We start from the raw sequence: 12,834 nt of genomic DNA, 5'->3' as shown, positions 1-12,834 counted from the left end.
CAATGCAATGGCTACTGTCACCGCAGAATACAGTCTTTGGCCTCTATGTCTGTGTAACAGTAGTAAAATGCACTTGTTGTGAAATATTTCTAAATCAATGCCAGAGATGTACACGACACACATGCATGCTTAAGTCAGCTTGACTTAATGCAAGGGGTGACCTTGAAATGTGGTGTAATACAGAGTTGTGGCTTCAGTCTAGAACCATCCTAAGTACATGCTGCGTTCCCAGTCATGGCGCCACTAAGCCCATGAGAGCAACACACACTTAACCCTGCAACCCTTAGCAACCCCCTAATCCATATACCCCAGCACAGCCTGAGATATGAGATATACTGTTCCTTCTTCTGCGTACTGTGTGTGTGTGTACGTGTGTGTGCGTCATAGTGTGTGTGTGTGTGTGTGTGTGTGTGTGTGTGTGCGTGTGCGCGCGCGCGTGTGCGCGCATATGAGGGACAATTTGTGTTGTTTGCACGATTGTTTGTTTGTACTATGTGCTTGCTTGTGGGTCAGCATACTGTGTGTGTGTGTGTGTGTGTGTGTGTGCGTGCAGCCGCGCACGCCATGCGTGCCGTGCGTGTGTGCGTGTGTTGAGGCCTTGGTCCTCCTCCTTTCATAGCAGGGGCTGGGCTGCAGTCTTATGTTTCCCACTCTGCAGGCAGCATCACACACACGCAGACACGTGCACACTCATACACATAAACAGCCACGCACACACACAGACACTCACTCACACACGCACATCCATGCACACGCGCACTAACACACACATCCGTCTTCGTAGGCAAGTCAGTCATCCATTTCAGCTTCAACTTTGGCCCACATCCACTGGTATGTCTGTATTCATGTATCTATGAATGCCAGAGGGACTCACTGTGAGTGTGTGTGTGTGGGGGGGGGGGACGGGGGGACGACAGACAAGGCGAGAGAAAGAAGAGGGGGTTTGGGGGAGGAGGGGGGGGGGGGCTCTTCAACTTCCATAGCATGCCATGCAGTGAGTTCAACGAGTTCACGTTGTGTGAACCCAACGTACCGCTGAAAGGCAAGGTGGCCTGATCTGCTCTCAGCCTGCCTCCACTGCATGCTGCCTCCACTGCATGCTGCTCCAGGCATGTTGCAGGTTCATTCCTGCAGCCAGATAAGGCTTTTATATAGAGGATATTTAGTTAGTTAGTTAGTTAGTTCGTTAGTTAGTTAGTAGTGGTGTTTTACTTCGGTAAAAGTATCAATACTGCAATGTAGAAATAATTAGTTACAAGTTAAAGTCCGGAATTCAAAATTTACTATAGTAAAAGTTCAAAATAATTCAAAATAGGTGTGAGGATGTGTTGCAAGTACTGTATGTGGACGACCATCGCACCATTTTGGTCGTCTAGTATGTGTACGACCATCGCACCATTTTGGTCGTCTAGTATGTGGACGACCATCGCACCATTTTGGTCATCTTACCGGCTCTGCATGCCCCAGCTGTAGCCAGATTTCTGATTTCTGTTGCGTGCGTGTGTCCCGGGCCGTGCCGAACATAGCCGATCTACAAGTTCACAAGCTTGTAGATTGGCTATTTCTGGCACACCACAGCACTGTATCACAAAGTAAAAATTAACCCATTCAAATCGGGTGTCATTTTAGATTTTTTTTCTTTCTTTTTTTTCTTTTTTTGGGAACATTTTTTACTCAAATCTTTGCTTCTGGGGGTCCCTGGAACAAAATTCTATAAATGTTTTTCAGAAAACATTTATAGAATCGACCTCAGGTCTTAATGGGTAGCATGAGACTTCTCAGGAGTGGAGGACAGTTGTGCTGCAGAGACCTGACACTATAGCTCTGAGCAATCTGGTTTCGTAGAAAAGTTGAACATCCACAAGAGCATGGAATGAACACTCCCATCACCTATGGGTGCAAAAGAACAACTTCACAATCAAGTTTGTCGCCGTTTTTACTGGGATGGTGAAGCCCGAGGTGATTTTCCATCAGCCATGCCCACAAGACTTTTTTCCATCTGCCGTTATGTTGTATTCCTTCTCGTACTTGTGAAACACACTCTGGACCGTAAAGACCAAAGACATAAACGCCCTTTCCGGCTATGGAGCGTATGTGCTCAAAGGGGGGCAAAACATTCCCGAGATTCCTTGCGAAGCCCCGCGGAAGCATGAGCGTGCGTCATAGAGCGCATGTTCGGGTCTGATAAGTCCCGGAAAAAATGATGCGCTGTGATTGGCCAGTAATCACTTGAGTGGCAGCGTGACGTAACCTGCCTTCCACACTCTTCCGCCCCTCCTTCAACACACATCGCTCCAACGAACTGCAGCAACCAATGAGGCATCTATTTTTCTATGGTAAAGACCATATGGGTGATTGATTGATTGATTGATTGATTGATTGATTGATTGAATACTTTATTAACAGTTTGCAGAAAAAAGGAAAGTACAGCAAAATAGCACTGCATCAGGTTTACTGTATCCCTGCCAGATATTGTATGTCTTCTTGTTGGCTAATTTAAAAGGAACACTGGCACTGTGATGGATGTGTTCAGGCCCATCCCTGCCAAAACTACATCCACTTCATTACTTAGTAGTACTTCAGCCCTGGCACCCAGAATTTAAAGGCTGATTTATGGTCAGACGGTAGACCACACACACTCGCACGCACGCACGCACGCACGCACGCACGCACGCACGCACGCACGCACGCACGCACGCACGCACGCACGCACGCACGCACGCACGCACACACACACACACACCAGCATATATTTGTCCTTACACTTTCTCTCTCGCTCTCTGCCTCTCTCATAGATGGTCGGCTCTGAAAGCCAGCAGAGGAAGAGAAAGGCCCCAGTTCCCCCTGCCACCCCGAGCTTTGACGACGACACCTCAACCTACGCCACCCCCCTCCCTGACACCCCCAGTAATACCCCCGTTAATGAGGAGACTCCTACCCCGGCCCGCCGCACAAAGGTCCTCCTGGCCTCGGCCGTCAGCGTGACGACGGCCAAGGTTTCCCCTGAAACAGTGGCGGAACCTTCTCCCGTGCTCGCTGCCGCCACGCCGACCCCCAGTTCCCCAGCCCCCAGCTCCCCGGCCCCCAGCAGCACCACGGTGGACAGCATGGCCACCCTGCACTCCTCCAGCTCTGAACTCAGCCACAGCATCGACGACTCAGACAGCGACCTGGACACGGCGGCGGGCGGCTCCCTGCGCAGCGGCACTAGCAGCAGCAGCGCTAGCACGCTGGGCGGCGCGCCTGTGGCCAAGGCCGCTACCACCGCCAGCTCCACCCCCAGCAGCGGGATGATGATGGAGGAATCGGAGCAGGGCGGCGTCAGTGGCATCGACCAATCGGAACAAGAGGCCACGGTCGCCGGCGGCTCGGGGTCGGAGACCGAGTTGGCCCTCAATCTGAAAATGGAGGAGGTTGAAAATAACAGACAAAGCGCCATCGGTAAATCAAATCATATCATACCTTTTCATGACACAACACACACACACACGATTTACTTTTCTTTTGGGTGTTTAGGGACAGATATACCCTATCCACAGGAAGAAACTGACAGGATGCAACACTGTTGGTAGATATCTATAACATGTAGAAAAGATTAAAAAGAATCCACACATCAGGTAGTTCTCATTTGCAAAGATTTATTATAGTGCCATTTGAAGCACTGAGACTATTTTGAAATCTGAGGAGCATTCGAAACATCACTTTAATACATTTGTGCAAATTATAGCTAGCTGATGAGAGGATTTTATGTTTTCTACAAGGTGGGCTTTTTATGTTATTCGGCACCCTACCTAGTAGGTCGAGGATGTGCGTGTCTTTTGCACTGTTGAGATATCTATAACGTAACACAACAGTGCAGGCAGATAGCTATCTACATCTACAAATCCAATATCAATATAGTGTTAATAGTTATATCACTGCACAGAGATAAGGCTTAACAAACGGATACACCTGCAGGTAACTACTGTCTGTGTTTACAGCACAATAGACACAGTGCCAAAGGCGATATAGCTGTAATGAGATCAGCTTGGAATCCTGGCATATTGTTATACCGCTACGTATATTCATCACCTCTTCATTTTGATGTCTGCCAGTGATTTATTGTAACTTTGATTCCGCTGACATGTCGCACGTAGTCATACAAAACACTCAACCTTATCATGTCAAATTCACACCGCTGTACAAGCAAACTGTGACCAAGCTGGTCACAACCCAGGCGACCCAGGCGACCCTCCCACCAGTAAGCATGAACCTAAACATGCCTTCTGTATGTTAGAAAAGCAAGTCAAACAGTCACACGTCGCCCTAAGAGGTTTATAATAATGAATAATCAAAGGTGTGATGTGAATGTCTGCCCTACAGATCTGAACTGTCAGTCCACAGCAATATATAATATGAAATTTCAACTGTCTGTAATGTCTGCGTGTGTCTGTGTGTGTGTGTGTGTGTGTGTGTGTGTGTGTGTGTGTGTGTGTGTGTGTGTGTGTGTGTGTGTGTGTGTGTGTGTGTGTGTGTGGGGGGTGTGTGTGTGTGTGTGTGTGTGTGTGTGTGTGTGAGTGTGTGAGTGTGTGAGTGTGTGAGTGTGTGAGTTTGCGTGCGTGCGTGCGTGCGTGCGTGCGTGCGTGCGTGCGTGCGTGCGTCTATACGAGTATGTGTTACTGATGTAGAATAACTAGTGGAGCTGGTTTTCACTTCACCCGTAGGACAATCCTGAATATCACCTTACAGAATTGCCTTTCACCCAAAATTCTCTTTTTTTCCTGTTCCTTTTTTCTCTAATTTCTATCTCTCTCTCTCTCTGTCTCTTTTTAGCATCCCCAGGCCGAGTTGCTATGTTGCAACACCAGCCTTATCCCTAAAACACCTGTGCTACCCGTTACATTATGCATTTGTGTGGTTTGAGCGTTGCATTAATACAATCAGCATGCCAGATGCCATTGCCTTTCAAATAATTTGCGAAGGCAGGTTTATGTCCAAGACAAAGTTTACTTCCCTTATCTGTGTGACATACTGTAGGGGGCTGCCTCTTTCATGGAATCTTCTTTGGGTTGGAGTAAGGACCAGCTGTGATTGATTGGCCAGTGTACATGTGCAAGGATGTGCTGTGATTGGCCAGTAGCCACTTTGAGTGGCAGTCGGGGCAAGCGCTCTCTCCAAGACCATGATTTACTATTCTGTCCATATTGGGTCGCAACTGGAACGGGGCTGAGTCGGCTAAGCAAACTTCGCAACGTTCGATACGGCAACTCAAGACCAAGAGTTTGGTCTCTCGTTTGAGACGATCATTTACTTAAACCCAAAGAGGATTCCGTGCTCGCCTTTAGGAGACTGAAGTAGCATGGCGTCTATTCATTCCACTCTGAGAGTGAACGTGAACACAGCTTCTAAGCGATTCCGTAGCCCCACGGACGGTCACTGAACAAAATATTGAACATAATCGTCACAAGCCACACAATTTCCCAAACATTTTTCATCGCCCTTTCTCTGTTCCAGCATCATTGGCGAGATCTAGCACCAATAAACATAGGATGGCGGATCTTCCTAAAATAATTTCAAATCTGTGGTAGCTTGTGGAGGGAATTATAAATAAATGGCAAAAGATTTGATCAATGTTTCTCTTCAGAAAACCCAGATGAAGACAGACAAACCATAGCCTGGGTTCCAACCTGATTTGCTGCGTCCCGTGGATTTGTTTTGCCACTCCCTACTCAGTCTGGGTGCGGGATGGGGAAAAAACACCAATTTGACGTTGTATCAATGCGCACCACGCAGCTACTGCACTGCACTGCTGTTGCCCTGCAACGTACGTATCGTTCACTAAACTCGCCCCACACAGCTGTCAGGTTTTTTGTACTACTGAATCTGACAGTGGACTACTGAATCAAATTAATGTTTACTTTTTACTATAGGTTTAGTCTCGAACTGGCACTATTTTTCTCAACAGTGAGAAGCATGGATAGAGTGGCGCTGGCTGATGACGTATCAGCAACAACGTGGCTATGTAACAGGTGACGTTATGAAATGCGAGTCTGCTGCCTGCTGGCCAGACTGAGTAGCGAGTGACAAAACAAATCCACGGAACGTAGCGGATCAGGCTGGAACCCAGGCTAGACAAACCCTGGAGAATGTGATGTCAGGAAGCTGAACCCAGGCTAGACAAACCCTGGAGAATGTGATGTCAGGAAGCTGAACCCAGGCTAGACAAACCATGGAGAATGTGATGTCAGGAAGCTGAACCCAGGCTAGACAAACCCTGGAGAATGTGATGTCAGGAAGCTGAACCCAGGCTAGACAAACCCTGGAGAATGTGATGTCAGGAAGCTGAACCCAGGCTAGACAAACCCTGGAGAATGTGATGTCAGGAAGCTGAACCCAGGCTAGACAAACCCTGGAGAATGTGATGTCAGGAAGCTTCACATTTTCACAGCACATTTCCATCCAGCATGTTTCCACTCTCCCCAGCTTAGCCTCACATCACCAGGCTTTCTGCATTACCCCAGTTTGATGTTGGAGGAAGTAGTACTTAGAAACGGTTGCTAAGCACAGATTGGTGGATTACTCAATTATAAATGTGTAAATGGATGACAGCTATGTTGTTAAATTTAGGAGCCAGTCAAAATTATTCATGCTGTCTGCAAATTCAGAGTTTCCTGGGAGTGGTATGATGTCCGTGAAGGCTATGGCTGAAACATCACCTAATAATAATTAAAACAAATAGGCACAGTTTACCCATAGTTCTTATAAAAGAGATAATCAAGACATAATTAAAGCATCGGCTATAGATTATTCTATGAAATGACCTTGAACATCCAACACAGTGTTGCCATCCAGCAATAATCAAGATCCTTCACTGTCTGTCATCTGAATAAATATAATGTACAATAGCACCGCACCTTGAATATCACAGCTGACATTGTTGTGTCTGCCCCAGGATAATGAACCATTATGGTGAACAAAAACAAAATGTTTGTTTGTTTGTTTGTTTGTTTGTTTGTTTGTTTGATTGATTGATTGATTGATTGAATAGTTTATTGAACATAAATTAAAAAACAGAGTACAGTCAAACACTCAGTTCAAAAGGGATAGTTTAACGCACAATGAGTAAGTTATAATACAAGGCACCCAAACCTGCCGTCAAACATTTTGTGATTCCTACATTTATTCACTGATCTGTACCTCAATTCAGTCTCTTTCTGATCTTTTAATAAATTCAGTTTAAAAACATCATGGCAGTTACACTGCTTCAAACTCAGAATGTATGTGACTAGAACTCAGTCCCATTCTCTGATTGCATAACCAGAGTTACATTAATTCCACACACCTTGCAAGCGCAGAATTTCAGCAAACTATTGCATTTTGCCCTGCGCCTTTGATGTACGTAAATCTAGCCCCCTGAATACTCAATATCTTACTGTGTGGGATGACAGGGTAGAGACAGCAAGAAGGAGACAAGAGGGGTTTAAAGAGAGAGAGCGGGGGATGATGGAGAGGAGGATGAAAGGAACACAGAGAATGAAGGACGAGTAGGTTAGTGCATTAGACAGGCTACAGCTGACGCTTTATAATATGTAGACTTAGTGTCTGCTGTATGTCCACTCCCTGATACTCTTCTGAGTCTGTGCTGCCCTCTCTCTCGCTTTCTGAATCGCTCCCTAATTAATCTACCCTTCTGCCTTGTGTGTGTGTGTGTGTGTGTCTCTCTCTCTCTCTCTCTCTCTCTTTCTCTCCCTCCTCTCTTGTTTTCTGATTCCACTCTTTTTCATTTTCTCTTTGTTCTGGCTGAAAATGCACTGCAATAGTCTAGACTTCTAGAATAGAATTTAGGATGATCTTTTAAGAATAAAACAAAACAACGAAACAAACTACAATTATGTAAAGTTTGTATTCGAAATGATGTATTCTACCAGGGGCCATTAATGTACTCGCATGTAAATGCCTTAAAGTTCATGCTATTGAATGTCATCATCAATTATGGATGACCCACTCCAAACACTAATAGGCAAACAATTCTCTCTCTCTCTCTCTCTCTCTCTCTCTCTCTGTCTCTCTCTATCTCTCTCTATCTCTCTCTCTCTGTCTCTCTCTCTCTCTCTCTCTCTCTCTCTCTCTCTCTCTCTCTCTCTCTCTCTCTCTCTCTCTCTCTCTCTCTCTCTCTCTCTCTCTCTGTCTCTCTCTCTCGCTCTATCTCTCTCTATCTCTCTCTCTCTCCTCACACACATGCACACACGCAACCAACCAGCTTTAATAACAAGCCTTTAGCAGTGCTATTGGAGAGAGTACTACTGTGTGTACTCTATCCTGTGCTTGTTTACTAATGTATACACCAGCCCCATGATAATCTTCATGTTATTATGCTGTGCTAGATGCAAACACATTAACTTGTGGAAGATCTTTAGTGGGAATTAAACTTCATACCACTCTCTAGGCTGGTAGCTTGTGAGGCAGCAGACTCTCTTGTGGGAATGCAAATTAATTAAAATGTATTGCAGTGCCAAATCACAACAAGTTGTCTCAAGGCACATTACATACTGTGTAGATCAGAAACCCAATGTTTCCCCCCTGAGCAAACATTTGGCGAGAGTGGAAAGAAAAAACAAACATAAAAACTCCCTTTTAATGGGAAGAAACCATATGCAGAACCAGGCTCTAGGGTGGGCAATCATCTGCCTTGACCTTGTCAGGCTGAAAGAAGCTTTCTTAGGCTGAAACAGCAGCACAGAGAAGGGGAGAAAGGAGAGAAGCTTCTGCTGGAGTTAAAAGGCTTACTGAATTGCTGGCCAAATACATTGTAATTTATGAACTTTGTTCTTTATGCTCCCTGGATGGATGAGAATGAGATACACAAATCTCACAACTTAATAGACTACCTGTCTATTCACATAGCGGCCATTTTCCTCTCATGTCATATTGGGAAGGGTGGGGAAGAAAATGCCACCGTAATGAAATGGCACCTCAACGCGGTGGCATTTCATGTCTCTGTGCTAGCTGTCAACACTGATGATGTAGTTTATCATTTAAGCCCTCAGTGCTGTTCCAGTCCCTTGCTCCCATAGCGTATAAATTGATATAGAATAGCATGTACACAGCACCTGCTGATGATAGTACACAAAACTTGCATGTTTTGGGAAATTTGCGGCCAATTCAGATGGATGTTTCTTTCTTTCTTTGGCTGTTTTGAAGCATTACTATAGAATAGATAGACCTACTGTACCCACGACTGCCATGTTGCACTTACTTGGCCGACGTATGGATATCATTCAATAGGCTATGTGCATAACTGTAATCCTTGTTTCCAGAAGGCGACATATAGAAGGTGGTTTCACATAGCTTTGCTTGACATCATACCCGGAAGTTATGCGGGAATGCCTACTGAGTGGCAAAATACGACTTTCTGGCCTTGACAGCCCATACATCCAAACATAAAAGTCCTATCTGTTAGTCCTGTTAGTCCTAACAATAGACTCACCAACATTGCCGAAAGCTTGAATTATCTATCCTCTTTTCTATCTGCAAGGTTTTTGTTTCATAAACATTCACTAGTTATGAGCTACTTTCTGTCAAGAAATTCTGTGCAGGTAATTATTTTTCTAAGTATCAGAGTTCGGAAGCTCTCGTTTTCAATAACGCAATGTCCTGCTGCCTCCTGCATTATGTGCAATTTAGAAAAAACCTCCAATGATCCATGCTGCTCAATGTTTTGCCACTCAGTCTAGAAGAGTGTCTCGATGGAAAAGTGATGCATGTGCATACTCTCTAGTTAGCCCATTTAGACCTGAGGCCGACTTAAACCTAACCTAAGGTTTCTGAAAACCTTCAAATTCTTATGTATATTGTATATTGTATAGCAACAACTAATGAGACACAGAGGTATAGCTCCCGGATTCAAAGGTATATGTTGCACCAGGTCTAAACGGGTTAACTATACTCCTGCAGATCCATGGTGCTTTCCCCTCAGTGTCTCTGATGTTTCTCTGGTTCTGTGTACTGACCACTGCCGCTTGCCGTGTTGCATGCGCTCTCTCTCCTCCAGGTGCAGCGGATCGACCGGTGCCACCCAAACCTCGCCGCGTTCCGGCGCGGGAGCCGCCCCAGCTTGTCCTCCCACCCTCCCCGACTGCCCCCTCCCCAGTGTCCCCTCCCTTAGAGCTCACAGACACAAGCTCGTCCCCACAGATCCCCACAGAGATGGAGGAAGCAGCCACTCAGTGTAGGTTCCAAATTGGATGGACAGTATGCCTCCTCCACTGTCCTCCTCCTGCGCTGTTCCTTCATCTTTTGTTCTCCTTCTATCATCATCTTTATTCCCTTTTTCAGAAGCTGCTATCCTGTCTTTCATGATATTTTACCTTTATCTTTCCTGTAGCGTAATGTTTCTTTTTCTTCTCTCAGGCACACGTGTGTGTGCGCGTGCGCGTGAGTCTGTGCGTGTGTATGCTGTGAAGTGTAATTTACTCTTACCTGTTGGGTACAGGGTTACCTTATGCTGCCCCTATATTTGTGTCTATGTACGTATGTTTGTGTATGTGTGTTGGATTCTCTTATGAAGTATGTCATATATGCAGTTTATGCACACTGTGAACACAGTGTGCAGCATTGGCGGTTTAAATAGTCGTAACATTAAGTAAACCAGTGATTCTCAAACTTTTAAATGTCAAGGAGATCCAGTTTGATATGCATTATTAGGCCATGGTTATGTTAATTTTAACTAGCAGTTACAGACCCGTTTAAGGTTAATTTGGGTCCTAACTATCAATTATGCTACTGCACATCTGAGAACCAGAACCATGCTGTTAGATATCAATCATGATATTCGATTGAGGTTTGCTTTGAACCTCTGTCGCCTTGTATGGCAATCTGTAAGAAAGCTTTCTCATAAATGAGACCACTTTGGAGAAGGTCACTGGTTGGTGGAATGTATTCATGATTCATGATAAAACTGTTGCATCAGGATGTAACTGATGTGATGGAGTAGTTTTCAAGAGCTGTAGGCTACTTTTACTTGGCTAGCGTTCAACACAAGTGACCACTAATTGGATAGCAGTTAAGTCAAGTAACAACAGTATTTGTACTTGAGTATTATATTCGAATACTCTTTCACCTCTGCATTACAGTATGTACTGTATATACAGTGTGTGTGTGTGTGTGTGTGTGTGTGTGTGTGTGTGTGTGTGTGTGTGTGTGTGTGTGTGTGTGTGTGTGTGTGTGTGTGTGCGTGCGTGCGTGCGTGCGTGCGTGCGTGCGTGCGTGCGTGCGTGCGTGCGTGCGTGCGTGCGTGCGTGCGTGCGTGCGTGCGTGCGAGTGAGTGTATGGTGGTAAAATATAGTATTAAAATGATTGTGCACATACATTGCCTCCAATGAGTTGGTCGGTGTAAGCTTGCCACCATTGGTGTGTGAATGTGGGAAGTGAGGACGCTGGTGTCGACTGTTCGCCGCTTCCCCTCCCAATGTATGAATGAATGAACCATTGTAAAGCGCTTTGAGCACTTAGAAAAGTGCTATAAAAATGCAATTCATTAAAAAAAGAATGCAATTCATTGTGGTATTGAAATCAAAAGCCTTGGAGTTTCAGTGATTGTAATCAACAACAGTTACGACTAGATATGCATGCTAGATAAAAATCCAACAGCAATGGACAGGCCTGAGGTAACCCTTTAAAATGAAACACATACACAGGCATTAGATTTACCATAAAAGGTAACTGTATTGTATTGTTTGCGGAAATATCTTGCAAGAAGCTTCTTGCAGGATTTGCACAATATTTCAGATTAAGGGATTTTCAGAGCTATAAACGTCTTCAAAACTGTTAACTGCATGGACTCCACGACTGATTTCATTTTTGTAATCTTGGCAAACATTTGGCTTATTCTAAACTAAGGCTGATTTATACATTGTGAGCTTTTAGATCGCCTATTTTTGGTATAGATCAGACGTGAAACCTACCCCTCGCCCCTTCCGTGTTCATGCCAGAACTTCTGTGAACTCAGATTACTCTAACCCTAGTCTCTCGAGACAGACTGTTCACTCTGTCAAATTCAAAGGAAAAGAGGCACTGTTTTTCCTTTATTTTTTGACGATGGGTTCTCAGATTGCCCTAACCCTGAGCCACATGCCTGGTACAAGTCAAGCTCTGAAAGATATTAAAGTTATTTTAAGATTAAAGAGTATTTATTAATGGTCAAACTAGCAACAGAATATATGTTCAGAAGCCTTTTCCATAAACAGTCTCGAATATTTCATAAAAGCAAAGGTTCATGCCTACATTTCTTTAAACTGGGAGGCTATATGCAAAGAAACAACCAGTTAAAAAAGAGAAGATACTTTATTAATCCTATTTGGATTAATAAAGTATCTTCTCTTCGTATAGGCTATATGTTCACGCTGTTTCACAAAATCACAGATTGGGACTTTTTCAGTTGAGTGTGCTTTGGTTTAATCCATGTAACTGTCTTTCATCTTCATTATTCTTTTCATGTCCTCTTTTCAGTGTACTGCTGTGGGCCAGTCCGTCTGCGCACCAAACGCTCATGAGGTCTCCTGCTTTCGACCTGCTGCCCTCCTCTCCCTTTCCTCGTCTGCTCCTTTTGCTTTTTCCTCCTAATTGGACCTACTTCTCATCCTGTGGTCCTTCAAGTCAGAACTTTCCAGCTGCTCTATTCACTTTGGACTTTCAATTCATCCTTGCTGCTTTCGCTGGACCTCACAGCACCTCCCTTAACCACTTTGGCCCTATACACCTTGTTGTACAACAAATATCTAAAATAGCTAATCTACAAGCTTAACATGTGTGGCACTGCAGTGCCTTCTGAGCTTGTAGATCTCCTATTTTTGCAAT

At 44.8% G+C, this 12,834-nt stretch overlaps 1 protein-coding gene across 1 annotated transcript in view; it reads left to right on the top strand.

Annotated features, from left to right (window-relative positions):
* cobl (cordon-bleu WH2 repeat protein) overlaps positions 1–12,834 on the top strand; it is a 96,689-nt gene that overhangs the window by 62,649 nt on the left and 21,206 nt on the right. Inside the window, exons 10-11 of the mRNA XM_079503691.1 lie at positions 2,796–3,441; positions 10,031–10,207. Of these exons, the coding sequence (XP_079359817.1) occupies positions 2,796–3,441; positions 10,031–10,207 (823 nt within the window). The remainder of the gene's footprint in view (positions 1–2,795; positions 3,442–10,030; positions 10,208–12,834) is intronic.

The sequence above is a fragment of the Electrona antarctica genome (genome assembly GCF_951216825.1).
Source record: "Electrona antarctica genome assembly, chromosome: 6".
Classification (NCBI taxonomy): Eukaryota; Metazoa; Chordata; class Actinopteri; order Myctophiformes; family Myctophidae; genus Electrona; species Electrona antarctica.
This window is presented reverse-complemented; position numbering and strand designations above follow the sequence as displayed.